General features: G+C 47.0%; 2 protein-coding genes across 3 annotated transcripts in view; one reads left to right on the top strand and one right to left on the bottom strand.

Moving 5' to 3' along the window:
* Window positions 1–18,611, bottom strand: part of LOC122374542 (PAN2-PAN3 deadenylation complex catalytic subunit PAN2-like) — a 169,186-nt gene that overhangs the window by 85,517 nt on the left and 65,058 nt on the right. The window lies entirely within an intron of this gene.
* Window positions 14,109–17,995, top strand: LOC122374736. The gene is made up of 3 exons (XM_043353707.1): window positions 14,109–14,299; window positions 16,745–17,188; window positions 17,576–17,995. The coding sequence occupies exons 1-3, from the start codon at window positions 14,116–14,118 to the stop codon at window positions 17,950–17,952; spliced, it is 1,005 nt and encodes a 334-aa protein (XP_043209642.1). The 5' UTR covers window positions 14,109–14,115; the 3' UTR covers window positions 17,953–17,995.

Genomic DNA, 18,611 nt, shown 5'->3' with positions numbered 1-18,611 from the left:
TAATTTTTACTGAGGTCATTTTCAGGTCAGGTAAAAGATGACGTCACAGAAGCAAAAAGGAAGTCAAAATTGCGGCACTACATATATACGAAGTTTTTCTCGAATAACTTTCAAGGTATCCCAGCTAGGAACAAACTAATATCACCATCGTGATCCTCTCGTCGATCCGCATCGAAACATATGTATGTTGACCTCGAAAGGTCGAAAGGTCAAAAGTTGACATTAGGTCGCGTGACCTAAGGTCAACTTTTGACATTTCGACCTTTCGAGGTCAACATACATATGCTTCGATGCGGATCGACGAGAGGATCACGATGGTGATATTAGTTTGGTCCTAGCTGGGATACCTTGAAAGTTATTCGAGAAAAACTTCGTATATATGTAGTGCCGCAATTTTGACTTCCTTTTTGCTTCTGTGACGTCATCTTTTACCTGACCTGAAAATGACCTCAGTAAAAATTATAGACATTATCCGTTTGTACCCTGCACCGTTTACCGCTTGTCGCTATCTTCCTTTATTCTCGAGATCTCGCTGTCGCTCCAGCTCGTAATAATGAACAGGTCATTAAAATGACCTGACCTGAGGTCAACGCAGGGCGATATCCACTTTTTTTATTTTCGCATATGAATGACAATTAATAAGGCTTTAATCGTCATCAGACAAAATTGCAACTTTCAGTGGGGAAAATATCAAGGTCACTCTTCGAAAAATAGGTCAAAAGGTCACGTGATCAAAATTTTCAAAAATTGAAAATCCGAGATAGCCAAAATGTTTGTTGGTTGATTGTGAGTTGAACCATATAAAGTTTTTATCGTAGAAAACCAATAGTTTTTGAGTTATAGGCCGCCAAACATAGGGCTGCAGCGCGACCTCCAGGAATTGCCCGAGGCTATATCTCGGAAACCGTTGTTCGAAGAAAAAAATCCTTGCCACAGCTGGCTTCCCCGCCCATCACAACCCATTAGACCAATTTTAAGCAAAAAATAAAATATGAGGGTGCAGGGCACTTGTCGATTTGTCGTGGAACTCCCCACCAGATTCATTCCACCAGATTTTGTCGACAGATGTGGCGCAGCTTATTTTACTGCATTATTTTAGATACTAAATATTTAGACGTGTGGTAGTAAATGATACCGTGCAAATAATATTGAATTATCGGTGACATAGTTACCATTGAAACTTGAATAGCATCAATAAAATACAATTAAACTATTATTACTCTTCCATTGATTTTATTGTGTGTTGCAGGCATAGGTAGAAACTGAAGAGCTGAGCCTGCAGCTTACAGTTGTTACTTCTATAACTCTTAATGCATAAATCAAGGCTACTGAGGGCTGCAAATTTGTTTCACATATCTTTAATAACTTATACCCTACCTTCATCAACCATTATCTGTAAGAATCTTGCATCAATCATCACCAGGTTTGTTTACATACCTACGCCCCGGCCACGAGAGTGGGCGGGTACGACTCCCTCGCCCTAATTGAGCTAGCCTCGCGGGAAAAACAAGCACGTGTGCCGCGGGGACGCAGCGATTGATGCACGGTTTAAAAGTCTCAGGTCAACTGGTGGCCTCTGAGGGTCAGGTCAAGTGCCCCGAGGGCCAAAATACGATTTCGGGTTTTGAGAAATAACTTTGCCAAAAAACGGCGCAGAGTCGCGATTTTATCTAAAAATTTAAAATAAAAAAAATAAAATAAAAAGCTTAAAAATAAAAACAACACCTAAGAAAGTCGCGATTTTAGTACCATCATGTTTGTCATGCTCCGGTGCGTCAAATGGTACACTTTTGTTTGGGTGGGGTCAACATAAGGTGTTCACATCGGGTCAAAGTCAGGTCAGAGGCACTCAGGTCACGAAGTTGGTCGGACGAGGTTATATCGAATATCATTCGATTCGGTAGGTCTTCCCGAGTCCATTGGCGACTTTTCCGACTTGCCAGTTCAATTTTATCAGGAGTTATTGACGAAAAAACTTGTGACCTTTGTGACGTCATAAATGACGTCACGCTAAGTTAAAGATGCAATAGTGAAGCATTGGACATTGCAAGAAGTGAATGACATTGCGATTCCATGTGCTTGAGCTAGGTTTAGATCATTCTCGGCGTCAAAATTACAGTTTCCATATTTTCCCCATTGACTTGTAATGGTGACGTCACGCGATCGGCCTGACCTCATGTGACCTCTAGGAGAAATCCGAGATATACAAGTTTTGAGACTTCTAGAGGATACTAGGTCCTGTAAGTATCATCTCGCTGTGACAGGTCCTCTGGCACCGAGGGCATTGCGAAGTTTCGGTATTTTGGGACTATTGCAGAGGCTCACGTGTGACGTCATAAGTCAGTGATCTGACCTGGGACGGAAATTCAATTGGTTTCCAAAGATGCGTATGGAAGCAAAGATAAGGTGTGCCAAATAGCAGCCCTCTAGCTGTAAGGTGTTTTGAGTTATCGCCAAAAGTCGTGAGTGGAGCGCTACTGACTCCTCCGGTCGGCCGCCGCACAGTGTGGCCAAACGCCAGATTAGCGCGAATTTAATCAAAAAACGAATTTTGGAATTTTGTCTTTTTATACCTATCAGTCGATAGGAAATTGTCCAAAGTATGTCAATATCACAATACTTTGGTTCGATGTCTTCCTTTCGGTGTCCAAAACGCTAGCTTAAGTGGACATACGCAATGCCGGTCCCGGCTGTGCTGAAATCGTCGAAAACCCGCGTCACGTTTACAACACATTTTGGCGTAATTGTCGGAGAGGTTTGAAAATAAATGTAGTGGTATGTGGACTACTGAGCCTATATTTGATAGAATACCCGAATTCTATAGGCATCCTTGGACTAACCGATGAGTTATGCTCATTTTGAAATTACCTTTTCAGACATCCCCTGAAAACACTGTCCATCGTAAAAACGTAGAGATATAAGAAAATGGCCAAAAAACTCCACGCCAAATCTACCATGAGAAGATTCGCCACACTTTTCTGGACATGATCCATTCAAGAAACCCTGCCCCAACCTGCCCCCCGGCCTTTGGCTCAGCTTTGAACGTATCGGGTTGGCCCGCCCGGGGAGGTCCGGCTACAGGGTGGGCGCGGCGGCGGTTCCGTTACGTGGATGGCTCAACCGCTGTATTTCTGACTTGTTATATTGCAGAATACGGTCGCCGATGAATAAATCTTGGCAATTTTTAACCCTCGCCCATATAGGGGGTGAGAGTGGGGGTCGAACGGACCCATCTCGGTTTTTTTGCAAAAAGCTCGCGTAAAAAGCGGCCGATCGCAACGAAACTTTCAGTACCCTCGAGTTTATCAATTTTACACCTACCCTTTAAATATCACGACCCTGACCCCAATGACCTTTGACCTGTGACCTATTTCTCGAGACCGTGTTTGGCCGGAATCGCGATTCGGCGTATGTTTGCTTGCATTAGCCACGCGGTCGCAGTCTTTTCGTGGTTTCAAGCGTCTAAACATGTGATATTATGATGTTGATCCCATGCATTATGGTCGGTGTCAAGATCACTTGAAGGTCAGGTCAGTTCAATGACCTTTGATGACCTCGGTTCACCTTTTTTAGTTTTACATGCTTCCAGGCTAGTTTTTGGAGCTGATTTCGAATTTAGTAACCATTTGAACATTTAGGAAGAAGTTTGGTGCATTCGTAACATGCAACGAAGCTGTCAGTGGCGGTTGACACCTATTAATTACGGATGACTGAATGAATGAATGACCCGGAAGGACGCCTACTGGTTGGCCTGACCTGACCTGACCCGACCTATGTTCGCGGCTAGCAAAGCACCAATACGGGCGAGGGCTAATGACATGAAGGTGCTTATGGTGTAGGAGTTTTTGTTTTTACTCCCATTGCTGAGGTTCAGTCCTATCGGTGCGTGTATTTCAGCAACTGTCTACCGATTCATGTGCTTCACCAGGAACATTCACACAGAAACATAATTAGATGTTGATTTTTTTTTTCAAGCAAACTTTGGACAATCATAAGAATTTACCAGAGAAATGATGGGAATTTCGTAAACGATTCCTCCTCCTAACATGCCCAATTCATCATTACTGGGACCCACAATTTTATGCCTCTTATATGCGGTTAAATTCCAGGATTTCGTAATCAGAGTCGGAGTCGTTCGGAGTCAACAGTTCTGACCCCAGTCAGAGTCGGAATCGGAATCGATTTTGGAATTCGGACCAAGATTCGTAGTCTGAGTCACCGAAAATCCATCGACTGCGTGGCCTTGCCATGGCTGCGGAGTCAGAGTCAGAGTTGATCGTAGTGGACAGTTTTGCCCGGAGTCAGAGTTGAAATTGACTTTTGAAAGCCTAGTCGGAGTAACTCCATCGACTTCAGAGCCCTGGTAAGGCCATCACCCGTCGTAAGCTGGTTCTCCTTACTTTTAGAGGCGGAACTATGCCATAATATGTCAGCAAGCATTTATAATGCATCGTAAAAGGTCTCACATAGGTTTAAGTGTCAATTTTGAAACCAGGGAACCATTTTCAACGGATCCGAGCAGCGCTGGGATTAAATTCGCGCTAATCTGGTGTTTGGCCACACTGTGCGCCGGGGGTTAGGAGGCGTGCAGGGTATCGGAAAACCACCTGGTACTTAGCGACTTTTGCCGATAAAAATTCGTTTCTTATGCCGACTTATAGCCAAAAGCCAAAAGCCAAAAGACGACTGAATCTCAAACCAGTCGTATCCTTGCACTAAATGGCTTGGTTTAGACACGATAGGTCCAGTGGCGCAGCCAGGATTTCATTTCGGGGGGTCATCCCCTTCAAAGCGGCCCCCCCCCCCCATTTTTCAAAATCTCCAATATTTCATACGCATTCTGCTGAGCGGGCCCCCTTTACCTGCACGATAACCCTGAGAGAGTTTGAAGCGGAAAGTTTTGATTGAACAACAGCTCGGTATTCACCCGGTATTCAATTTCTACGCAAACCGACCATGACAGAAATATATTGTAATTATGAAGTATGAATTCATATCTTTCGAGGCCGAAATGTGCCTTTCCCACAATATGCATATCTGCAAACGGAACTGTTGCCTATTTCTGTCGGATCCAATGTGCCTGTCCTAAACTATCTGTTGGCTGCTGCTGTAGATTGTGCCATTATTCTTCATACATGAATTCGCTCACAAGCAGTTTTAACGCGCTCACATGAAAGACATTTATTTGTATATAGGCCAAGTTTGCTCAAGCCACAGGCGAGTGACAATACACCACAGATTCGTTTCCAGGGCTGTCTCATCCCTATCTCCGTAACGTGTCGTGTGCGACCAATGACGTCACGGCATTGCGGCGTTCTGATTGGGCGGCAGCTCTGAATCGCCCGACTGGTGGTCTCCGCTCGTCAAGCGCACGTGCGCCGACTAGACATTTGTAGTGGCATTGACGGCAAAAAAAATGAGGTAATGCAGAGCTCTGAATATACTTGAATAGAGTCTAAGCCGTTAGTAATACGTAAAAACGTCAGATAGGTTTCTTGTTCGTCTTGATTTGACCTTTTATGTGATATAACTTTTACCTTAGTGTCGAGGTTGGCAGCTATGTGGGAGAGCCCTAAAGTTGGGTCATTTTCCATAGGATTGCATTACAGCCGTCCGACCCTTCGTACCAGTGACGTCACGGAAATCGCTGCTTCGGCCTAATGAGCATACCTTCTATATAGGGCCTTGATTCGTTTCCATTCCAACAGCTTTAGAGCAACATGACGTAAGCTGAGCCGAGACAACACCACGGCTGCGGCGTGCAGATACACTGGTCACACTTCACTCACCTACGTAAGAGGTCCCAGTCGGTGGGGTTTCTTTGCTAGCTCATCGATAATATCGTCGTTGCTGGGCAGACCATTTCTGTGCAAGGTCATGTGCGTCAGCCCTGACAGTCGGTCTTCACCCATTGTTGACCGCAGGTAGCTTTTCAGCCGGCGCAGACAGCTGAATGTTCTTTCGGCCGTAGCTGTACTGACTGGGATTGTCGCAAGTATGCGTAGCAGACACGCAATATTCGGGTAGAAGTCAGCGATCATTGGAAGCTGAAGTGTTTCAGCGCACGACTTGGGACGCAGCGCCGAGTCATCGGACACCCATTTTTGGACCCATCTTTCCACCTCACCGCTCACTTCGTCTGAGGTCAATGGCAGATCATCCAAATACATGGCTACCGCTTCGGAGATGTTCTCTGATGTTTCAGTTGAGACTTTGCGGGGCACCAAAGACTGCAGCTTCGCAGCATCTTTGACGTGATTTTGAAATCTGTCGGCTGTCTGAGCGATGAGTCCATCAACGTATGGCACATAAACGCTGATGCGATAGTAGATTTCTGGCTCTGTGACGTTTGGTGGGTTACACCTGTTCCGTTGGCGTCCTGCGATCCGAGGCATTGCTGGAGGTCTGCCCAGAACCTCCTCAGCACGGCTGAAGACAGTCTTGAAGTCTTCCTCAGACTTCTCTCGCAGTTCTTTCAGGATGGTGAGCAGTCCCATCACCTCTTCAATGCACCCCACTAGGTCCAAGGCTGAACTCTGCAGAGCCTTTGAGATAGGAAGAAGTAGATTTGCAAATCTAGCGACGATGCAGAGCGCTACGACAAAGCCGTCTTTTGTGACTGCTGCCAAGAACGCTTCCGCCTTGGAGGCTGCGACGGCGTCAGACCAGCCAGAGATGCTCTCCAGACATGTGACCACTGGGGTGTAGCACTCGATGAATCGCAGCACCGCATCATGACGCTCGACCCACCTCGTTTCACAGAATTTTTTTTCAGTTTGGCCTTCACTTCACTGTCGGTCTGTGCTTCTTCAAAGCAGTCTGATCTCTTTGAGCTGGCCGTGATGAAGTTCGTTGTTTCCCTGATTGTCTCAAGACATTTCGATACCTCTTGAATTCTAGCCCCATAACTCACCACTAGAGCGAAGACGTGGCTAGCACAATGAGTAAAATGGGCTTTTGGGTGCTGCGCTTTGATGTGTGCTTGCACTCCATTTATGTCCCCCTTCATTGATGCACACCCATCGTATCCTTGGCCACGCAATTTGCTCAGTTGTAGGCCGTACGAGTCCAGAGTTGAGAGAATCGTTTTAGCCATGCCCGCTCCTGTTCTATCTCGGATAGCCTCGTAGCCTAGGAACCTTTCCTGAATGCAGTTTGTTTTGTCCAGATACCTCGCACAGAGGACAAGCTGCTCAGTGTTTGCAATGTCGGTGGTTCCGTCCACGAGGATACTAAAAAGGCCACTCTCGTTCGCCTCTCGCACGACTTCAGATCTCATGAGAAGGCCGATCGACGCGATCATTTCATTTTGAACTTGCCAGCTTGTCAGGGACGCGTTCCTTGGACATGCTCTGAGGCGTTCTTTCAGGGCAGTGTCTCCACTGTTCATGCGGAACCTGAGTAGGGCCCTAAAGTTTCCGTCGTTGTGTTCTGGTTCTTCTTCGATGGGTCCGAAATCCCTATGGCCACGGAGTGCTATTTCCTGCCTTCCACACAGCTTCACTGTTTCGATCATAGGAATGTAAGCATCGCGATTTCGTCTAACGAGGGTTTTACCACAGTCTCTGAGCTGTTCTGCCACCGAAGCCTTCTTACCCTCATAACTGAGGATGAAGCTGTACGCTTTTGCTTCATTGAGCTCATGGTACGAGAGTGATTCGTGTGAACGGATTGCTTCTTGCGCTTTTTTGAACTTTGACAGGGGTTTGGTCACAAACAGGTTGGGTTTCACATGGCCGCCCTTCCCAACGCCCTTCGTGTCATGGTCACCAAAAAGAATACAACATTTACACAGGCCACCGCCTTTCTGACTACTGTAAGCGAGCCACTCCCTTCCATCCATCCATGATCGCTGAAAACGTCTCCGCGCACCAGCTTCCTCAACGACTGGAGTCATAATCACTGCCTGGTTTCCACGTGTTTTTAAGGAGAAAATACCGCTTGTCATCAGTAATTTTCTGTCCAATGTGAGCACCAATATCACGGTTTGTCAGTTCATGCCCTGCATGCACCACACCACCCGGGCGGGCGGATGCGGCATCGGAGGTCACCTGGCGTGGCATCGGATCAGGATCGCTGCCTTCGGACGGAACGGTGACCGCAGTGGTGAGCCGACTGGGAGGCCCCGGACAAGGCTCAACCGGTGGGTCCAGCACCGCCACATCACCGCCAGGGTCGGCGGATACGGCATCGGAAGTCACCTGACGTGGCATCGGATCAGGATCGCTGACTTCGGACAGAACGCAAGGCTCAACCGGTGGGTCCAGCATCGCCACATCATCGCCAGGGTGGGCGGATACGGCATCGGAAGTCACCTGGCGTGGCATCGGATCAGGATCGCTGACTTCGGACGGAACGCAAGGCTCAACCGGTGGGTCCAGCACCGCCACATCACCGCCAGGGTGGGCGGATACGGCATCGGAAGTCACCTGGCGTGGCATCGGATCAGGATCGCTGACTTCGGACGGAACGCAAGGCTCAACCGGTGGGTCCAGCATCGCCACATCACCGCCAGGGTGGGCGGATACGGCATCGGAAGTCACCTGGCGTGGCATCGGATCAGGATCGCTGACTTCGGACGGAACGCAAGGCTCAACCGGTGGGTCCAGCACCGCCACATCACCGCCAGGGTGGGCGGATACGGCATCGGAAGTCACCTGGCGTGGCATCGGATCAGGATCGCTGTCTTCGGACGGAACGCAAGGCTCAACCGGTGGGTCCAGCACCGCCACATCACCGCCAGGGTGGGCGGATACGGCATCGGAAGTCACCTGGCGTGGCATCGGATCAGGATCGCTGTCTTCGGACGGAACGCAAGGCTCAACCGGTGGGTCCAGCACCGCCACATCATCGCCAGGGTGGGCGGATACGGCATCAGGGGACTCGTTGTACTGGACGGCCTTGGGTGTTGATGCTAAGCTGCTCTGAGCATCTTTGCTTGATGCATCAGGAGATGGGGTTGGAAGGCTGTGACCAGAGCATGCTCCAGCGGCTTGAGAGCTTGTTGCTGGTGAGGAATTTGGATAAGGCCTGTAAGGAAAAAAAACAGGGCTACATTAACCATCACCCTTTTTCTCAAAATTAGGTGTATAATGTCATCGCCGAGCTTTATATTGCCTTGGGGAAAAATCAGGAATCAGGGTTCAATAGTGTAAGTGTCAAGTTCATCTTTTGAACAGTGTGACACATCCTGAAATTATGAATTGCATGAATGAAATGAAGCATAGAATATTGTAGATAGTTTCCCAAGTTTGGGAATATTTAGGGAAGGGTTTCCTAAAGAAGGGGAAGGGTTTCCTTGCATTTGCAGAGCTGAACTGCAAGTGCAAATGAAGCTATTCAAGTACTCACCTCACAAAACTATCTAGCTTTGGAATTTTGTGTAGTTGCTCTGCTCTTTGTTTCTTCTGTGCCCTCTTCTGGGCACCAGACTGATGTTTGTAAGGCATTCTAGCAACCAAGCATAACTTTTTGAAAGAACTGAAAGCATATATTTTTGTTAGAACCAATCACATGGAAAATTGATGCAATATAGCACTCATGAATAACCATAATGTCATTTGACTGATCTGCAGATTTGTGATGCATGGTACTGAAAGGCTTTGCTAGCTTTGGTGTGATAAAATTAAAGTTTGTTGTAACAAAATGCACAGCTAAGCATCAGGTCAGATAAATAATTAAAATGCATACAGGTAAATTGCAACACTATCTACCTCCATGATCGCAAAACATTAGTTCAGGTCAGCTGCCCAACAAAAAAAGATGCTTGTTAACTTGAAACTTATACTGGTGTATGTGTAGATGAAGTCCGAGTGGTAAAGGTTGTACGTATGCTGGCTGTAGGTGGTATTAGGTTATAGTTCAGTAGGTTAGTAATTTAGTAGGTAAGGTTTGGTCAGGTTAGATTGTTTTATCTTCCTCAGACCATTTGGACTTTGTCTACACATTTACCAAACAACATCTTTAACATTTTTAACATATTTTTTCATCCAAGTCATAGTATCAATCAGGAAGAGAAATGTAAGGGCAGATTTCTAGATAAATGGTGTTCAAATAACCCCGTAAAAATATAATGTGTCCATGCTTGCGGAACAGTGACATGATGAACTAAGATCTTGATGACAAAGGTAGGTATCATTATCAACTGCTTTCTTTTTCAGTCTTGCATGCATATCACCCTGGCAGGTCTAAACCAGCAGATCAATTTATCATTAATTTGCACTTGATACATAAAAAATATTAAGTAGGAAGGCAGGACTGGAGAAATAAATATAATGCATTACAAGGGGATGAAAATCAAGGGTGGATTTTACTGACTACATTTTACATGGTGCAATTATGAGAAGTCCAAGTCAATTAATAAACAAAATTTACGAAAAGGTTCGGAAAATAAGCACATTATACCTATTAAATAAAATCAACACTGCTGCACATTCAATCATCAAAAAAACTTCCAGAAAAATATGAGAAAGGGTTTGCTAGAAGCTAATGATAATTTGTGTAGGTTGAGGTATTGATGAAGTGCATGATAATGAAAAATAAAGTACAACCCGAATAAAAAACGTAAATGTCTAGAAGATCAAGATCAAGGTGCAGGTAGGGGTTCTGGCACTGGGGGTCAATAATTAAACTTCTATCCCTATTATCATTTACAAAACATTAAAGTAGGCAGCAAACAACAAGCAACGCCACCAATCCAGAGCTACCCCTCTCTCGTTCTTGCTGCACTCACGATATATTGACAAAACGATGATAAAAAGAAGCCTTCACTTGGTCTACACTTGTCTACACTGCACCTACTCAACATGAACCACACAGTCCACAGACACAACAGCAGACGGCCGACGGCCTTGCCCTTGAATCCCACGTGTGTCGTGTAATGGTATTTTCAAAATTCAAGCTGGACCGAAGAAAGGATATGAGTAGTGCGATATACTGACCAATGACGTCATCAAAATGCAGCGTGGTGATTGGCTATCGGCCCAGAATCTTCTCGTGGGTGATATCTTCGTCGGAAAGCGCCCACATATTCTGATTGTGTAGGTCATTTATTTAACGGAAAAGATATGTTCAGAAGAGTTCAAATTTAACAAAACATCATGCAAGGAATGGCGGTTGACTGAAGAGCCCTTCATTTCGATCGTTGTTTAAAAGAGTTTGACACATGGTACCAGTGACATCATAAGTTTGGCATATTGTCTATTGAGCCTTGTGAGCATGCCTCCCAAATAGGGCCATAATTCAAGGTTCAAGGTGCAACGTTTCCTAATGGTCTGGCACAGTCGGTAAGAGATTATGACGTCAAAAGACAAGATACATCAAGAGAGAGGGCCTAATCATATCTGACGAGCCCGCTTCGAGAAATGCCTACGAGTCTGAGACACGGGTGAGGGCCCCGGGGTCGGTCCATCCGTGGTCTCGGGCCCAAATGAATGGGGCCCGGGCCCCGAGTGGATGGGGCCCGGACCAACGGGTGGATGGGGCCCAGGTCCCCGGTTGGACGGGGGGTCCGGGCCCCCGGGTGAATGGGGCCCGGGCCCCCAAGTGGATGGGGCCCGGGTTCCCGGTTGGACGGTGCCCGGGCGCGCATTTACAAACTGTATACACGCCTTCGGAGCGCCAATCATATTGCACCAGCCGCTGGCGTGACGTCGGCCATGACGTCAGAGAAGGGGCGGAGCGAAGTTGGTTAGCCAGCTGTTTTCACAGCGCGGCGGGCGGCGCAGTGCGGCGAGCGCGCGATTTTGTTTGTAAACAATAGTTGCCAAGGCCGTATTGGTATAGATGGTTGCAGCGTGATTGATTTTGATTGTTTGATTGATGTGATGCGACGAGTATCATGGATGAGGTAGACAAATTGAGAAGGGATTTGATGACAAGTGAGCTTTTCATTGATGCCGGATTCCAAAACAATGTGATTTGTTCAGAGGCTGGAAACGTTCGCTTGAGGTGTAACGTCCGAGGAGAGCGTCAGTTCCAGGAGTGGAAGGAGATATATTCTTTGCTCACTCATAGCACATTGATCGTACGAAGAGCCGCCAGGGAGACAGAACACAACGTCTTCTCTCAGACACTGCTCTGCCAGCACGGCAGCACTCGCCACACTGGAAAAGTGAAGACGTCCACAAAGTAAGTGTGCTTGCATTTTGTAGGCATGTTATGTGTTACCTCTGCTGTGCAGAATCTTAAGGTATAGATAGGTAGAAATATATACTATATCATAAGTAGGTAAGCAGGTATACCTACCTATTATTCGATGCGTCTCTGCCGCCAATCTGTACCTGATTTGCACTGTCTACTAAAAAGTTATCACGACACATGTTTTTAAATTGGTTCTGAACGCCCGTAGCGTCGGGGAGGTTTGGGCGAGTGGACAGCGCATCGGGCTCTTACGCGGGTGTGTGCGCTGATCTGGTTTCGAATCCCAGCAATAACGATTTTTCTCGTCAATTTTGCCGATATTACGCAGAGCGTACATACATCAATAAACGGACGATTATAGAGACAGGGGCGGATCTAGAAAATCTCCAAGGGCTATTGGAAATCAGGAGGCCCTCACCTGTTGGAGGCCCCATTCTCCCACTTTTGGAGGCCCCCTAAACAAACTACTTTTCGAAAAAAAACTCATGGGATTTAACCCACTTTATATTCAGGAGACCCCTTTCTCAGCTTCGGAGGCCCCTAAAAGTCCTAGTTTTCGAAAAAAAAAACTCATCGGATTTAACCCACTCAGGAGGCCCCTTTCTCGGTTTCGGAGGCCCCTAAAAGTCCTACTTTTTTCGAAACAAAATCATCGGATTTCTCTCACTTCATGTTTAGGAGGCCCCCTTTTCAATTTTTCTTTATTAATTTTATTTCTCAAGACAAAAAATATCACTCAAGGGAGGGGCCATGGCCCCATCGCCCCTCCCTTGTATCCGCGCCTGTATAGAGAACTTATGGGGTTAAAATATGAGGTTATTATTAGGACAATTCCTCATTGTCTTGTAGCTGATACGTTGGGCTGTAGGCTCCAATTCAATGTTTTATTCATCGCCCAGTGGCGCAGCCAAAGCTTTGGTGACGGGTGACAGTATCATGAAGAAGCCCCTGGCGGAGTGGGTCACTTCCAAAAATGAAAGCTCATCGTTTTTTACCACTTCATTCTCGGAGGGCCCCCTCTCGGGTCCTCCCAGGCTTGAAAGCAGTGGCGGCCGAAGCGCGGGGGCAGCGGGAGCATTGACTGGAAGCAGGCCCTCTCCGGCTTGAAACAGGCCCTCTCAGGCTTGAAACGGGCCCTCTCAGGCTTTCCAAAAGCAATAAAATGATTTTTTCATTGCTACTTAGGTAGTTTCTAGTAACAGCACTAACCAGCTTGATCGAAATCGGCCTCCGTGATCAGAGAGGGGTGACATGTCACCCCATAGGCGTAAGAACGGTTCAAAAAATGAGGGGGCCAGATGAACTTTGATGTGACTTTGTGGTAACCCCAACACCCCTAGAAAGGAAATGAGATTTTGTGCTCTTCCCCGCTTGCTAAATCGTTTGCCACTTTTAGTTTTGCATTTAAAACAAAAACAAAGATTTTCAAAACAAATTGGATAAAAAGGTGGAGGGGCCATGGCCCCCCTGACCCCCTGGTTCCTACACCTATGTGTCACCCCTGTCCCCCTGGTTGCTCTACAGCCATCACCTTACGGGGAGAGGACATACGCTTTTTTTGTCGAGATGGCTGGAAAACGCGAAGGGATAGGATAAGGGAGCTGAAATTTGACCAATGCAGCTATCCATCAAAGACGGACTTTCAAGTGCCAAAATTGACTCCAGGTCAGGTCAGGTCACTGACATGTGGCGTCATTATCTGACCTCTACACAACCGAAAAAAGAAATGTATAGGTATCGCTGCCAACTCGGAGAAGTTCACTCGCTCTGACTGAAAATATAAACAGAAAAAAAAAACAGCAAAAGGTCTCAGCAAGTTATTTCCCATCTCCCTAAGTAACTGTCCGGCATCGCTGGGTTTGATTTCCCAATGACTGATACCTAAAGGTCACGTGACCCATCTGACTTCATGTCAGAGGAAGAGAAAATACAAATTTCTAACATCACAATTTCTTCCACAGATGCCCTCTAAAGATGCTGGTGCAAGTGAGGCACCAGACTGCCCGCAAGGTGAAAGACGACGAGATGCTTGCCATGTCACCGTGCTTCATCGCCATCAGCGGCAGCCACAACCACGAGACAACCAGCGCAGCATCTCTCAAGGAACTCCGGGTTCTTCCCTCCGTCGAAGCTGCGTTCCACGATTACTTCAGAGGAGGTAAGGATGGTGAAAATCTGCCTATAGTTGTCCTATAGTGACAGACTACCTTAGCCCTCGCCCGCACATGCTATTTCGTCATCCTAGAACAGGGAATCGTGTATCCCACGCCATACCCAGTGCTGCGGAGTCGACCGAATTTCAGTGACTCCGACTCCGACACCGGTCCGCAAAAATCGACTCCGACTCCTGCTCCGACTCCGGTCGATAAAAAATTACCGACTCCGACTCCGGCAGACTCCGACTCCGACTCTGACTCCGCAGTACTGGCCATACCAACCTATCACTTTTTTACACCTTCGCCATGCCAGGGGGAGGGTTGGTACGACCCCCACCCTCACCATTTCGCTCCTTGTAAAGCTAGAGCGTTGCGAAAAAAGGACCATGCTGCTTGTCATTAGCCGCAGCGACTGGTACCCACAAATAAGGGCAAAGGCCAACCAGTGGCATCCAGCAATGCGAAATTCCCTGGAGATTCTATGTGCTTGCGGGCGAGGATTAACACGCGCACTGCAGCGGGTCTGAGCCGAACACGAACTGCAGGGGGGGGGGGTGAAAACACCCCCCCCCCCCTGAGATCTCGAAAACGGCGCAACGCAGCGTCAAGCAGTAAACGGCATTCGATAGGTCAAGATGTTATCTTTGACCTCAGGTCAAGGTCATGACCTGACCGAAATAGGTCATGTTGCGCATCTTTCGATCTGCATTGACGAGACAAACACGATAAACGTCGAACGGAGTCTCTATCTCTATTCAATTAAAAGTTATTGAAAAAAACCGTTGGTGACCTCAGGTGACCTCAGATGACCTGGAGATCACCTTCCAAAGGTCACAAGTGATATGTTTCGGCGAAATCACCAACAGGGACCTGTAATACTATCATCCTGAGCATATTGAAGTCATAGGATGGCATTCAGAGTAAGTTGAAAGTTCTCCCATTGACTTATAATGGGTCGGTCGCAAAAATGACCTTACCTTTGGTCATCGATATAAGAATTCCGAGATTTACAAGTTGTAGCTCGTGACGCCTTTACTATTTCCTGCGGGTGTCAAGATCCTATCTCAACAACTGTGGGCTTGGTGGGATTGCAAACTTCGAAATTTACGTTCTGAGGTAGGGTCACTTGACCTGACCTGGTGACCTGACCATAGGTCAGCTGGGGTCAATTTTTTACACAATGTGTGCAAAAGTTGGGAAAACAGGTATGCAAAATTTGGCGGCTCTCGCGATCTTCGAAAAACCACAGGGGAGGGGGGGGGTTGAAAACACCCCCTGCAGTGCGCGTGTTAACCCGCGCCCCACTGGCACTCTAGATTTTCCATCACCTACTGTGGGGGTGTGGGGGTGTGGGGGGGTGTTTGAACATCCCCCTCTATCTCAGCCGGTATTGGTCGTAGAGAAAAACGAAAAGAAAACATTCGAAAGCTCATCAAAAATGCTTACGAAACTACTTCGGTCATTTTTTCGATCAGGTCAACCAACTTCGCCACCAGTCGAACTAGGTCACCAGAGGTCACCGGAGAAAAAATGTTCGTTTTTACTTCTGATAGTTTTTCTTGAAAAACTTTTTCTTCAGACAAGATAGAGAATCGACTCGAACACCATCGTTCTTAGGTCGTCAAGGCGCATCGAATGATATATAACATGACCTCGAAAGGTCAAGTTGAAAATTTGACCTCAGGTCAAGGTCATGACCTGACCGAAATAGGTCATGTTGCATATCATTTGATGCGCATTGACGAGACAAACACGATAAACGTCGAACGGAGTCTCTATCTCTATTCAATAAAAAGTTATGGCAGAAAACCGCTGGTGACCTCAGGTGACCACGGATGAACTGGGGACACTTTACAAAGGTCACCGATGACATCTTTCGGTATAATGACCACCAGGGACCTGTAATACCATGATCCTGAGCATATTGAGTGGATCAGGTGGCATTCAGAGGAAGTTGAAAGTTCTCCCATTGACTTATAATGGTGATTCCAAAAATGCCCTGACCTTAGGTCACCGGTATAAAAATTCGGAGATATACAAGTTGTAGGTACTTGGTAGTATACCAAATCCTGAAAGTTTCAAATCTTTCTCTCCACTACTGTGACCCTGATGCAGTTTGAAAGTTTTTCGGAGGTGGGGTCACTTGACCTGACCTGGCGACCTGACCTGACCTGACCCAAACGCAAAAAAATAACACAAGGTGTAGAAAGGCTGGACGAAAAGGTAGACCAAATTTGGCGGCGCTGCGCGCCGCCGTTTTCTCACAATCCTAAAAAAACGCAGGGCGGGGGGATGTTCAAACACCCCCCACAGTTGGGCGCGGGTTAAGATGAATTTTGCTGTGCAGTCCATTGAAATAAGTCAATCTGCTTATGGGCTGTCGTGACCGATGCAATAATGACCTTTCTATTTATCGTTGACTAAACAATAAATACATCTATTTACAGGCATGGGACCGGCCGCAGCCTCGCGACATCACCAGCTGAAGCTGGACTTGGCGGCGGACGTGTGGGTCGAAAGAGCCAGAGCCGACACCAACCCCACCGCCCGAGCTGTGATACACATACACAACAAGTGGCTGAAGAGCACGGTCGGCGGCTGGAACGACTCCGACATGTTTGCCGCGCTCGAGAACTTCGCCAACAACACCGACAACGTCGTTGAAGTCGAAGTGGGCGCTAACGGGTCGTTCTGTGTGGCACTCGTCACACCGCTGATGGCACGTGTGCACGAGCTCCGCGAAGCAGGCGAGGTCGTGTTCGTCGACGCGACGGCGTCTGTCGATCGCCTCAACACGGCCGTGATACCGCTGCTGTGCGCCACCCCCATGGGAGCGCTGCCTCTGGGGATTGTGTTGACGTCCTCACAGGACGAGGCTCACCTTACCAAAGGTATGTTCACGATGTGTAATTGACGATTCATGTTTGTTACATAAGTACTTATTAGTAGTTTTTTTTTGTGTAATCTCAGTAGTATGTATAAATAGTATGTATAATTTGTGGCAACCTCAGACAATTTTCTGATTGCGGCGTGCTAGAATCGTGAGACCCCGTCTCTTTCGGTATCACCACTTTCGATTCAATTCATCATTGACCATTGTGCACATGCGACATCAAAAATGTTTTACCATCTTACGATTTATCCACAGCAATAATATATCTATAATTTACATTATAAGTGTCTTGTTTGCTTACCATACCCGTATACAATATGTGTGTAACGTGAAGATAATGGACACTGGCATGTGTTGGCAACGTCTACGAACTCTTTGTTTGCAGGCTTCGAGCTGCTGAAGAAGGCACTGGGAGAGAAGGCGTTCTACGGTCGACAACACCCCGAGTGCTTCATGACGGACAACTGTGACGCAGAGAGGGGTGCACTGCGGAAGGTGTGGCCAGAGTCAGCCCAGTACCTATGCATCTTTCATGTGCTGCAACAGGTGTGGCGGTGGGTCCTGGACAGTCGCCATGGTGTACCAAAACAGGACCGCCAACGCTACATGGCCATCATGAAGCAGCTCGTGTACGCACCGTCTCCAGATGCCTTTCAGCTGATCCTGGATGGCGTAGATGTCGCACATGAGGGCTTCGCAAGGTTGGTTCATTCACATTCAACAGTTCATTTTGAATACTTTGCATATACGATCATAAAATAGCGTAAATGCTAAGGCCATTTGCTTTTCAGGTCAATAATATGTTCACCAGAGCTTCCAAAGGTCACCAAATTCAAAATATGTCGATATTGTTACGGCTCGACATTCAGTGAACTAGAATATAGCGACAAAAATAGCGACAATTTGAACTCAGGTCATCAGTTTAGCCTCCAGAGGTCATATGTAATGGCAGATTAATGACAGATTTACGTACATTGGGTTTCTACAATTAATTTTGTTCCAGAAAAGACAGAGGAGCTATTCACACACCATCGTTTTTTTTTTTCGTTCGATATTAGAGACGCGTTCAGCCACAAATAACTTGAACTCCAAAGGTGAATTTGAAAATGAGGCCTTGTGTTAAGGCTTCACGAGGTCAAATAGGCGATGCTTGATCCAAATAGGTCATTTTAAGCGTATATCGCTCGATCCGCATTAACCCGCGCTCTGCTGGGGAAGGGGGTTGAACCCCCTTGCGTTTTTCAGATCCATAGAAAACGTGGCGGCGCGCAGCGCCGCCAAATTTTGAATACCTGTTCTCCCATCGCACAATGCACATTGTGTGAAAATTTTGACCCCAGGTGATCTAAGGTCAGGTCACCAGGTCAGGTTAGAGACCCCACCTCCAAAGATATTTGAACTTGCACCAAAGCTACATTGAG

The sequence above is a fragment of the Amphibalanus amphitrite genome, unplaced genomic scaffold, assembly GCF_019059575.1.
Source record: "Amphibalanus amphitrite isolate SeventyFive unplaced genomic scaffold, NRLGWU_Aamphi_draft 000004F_arrow, whole genome shotgun sequence".
NCBI classification, from domain to species: Eukaryota; Metazoa; Arthropoda; class Thecostraca; order Balanomorpha; family Balanidae; genus Amphibalanus; species Amphibalanus amphitrite.
This window is presented reverse-complemented; position numbering and strand designations above follow the sequence as displayed.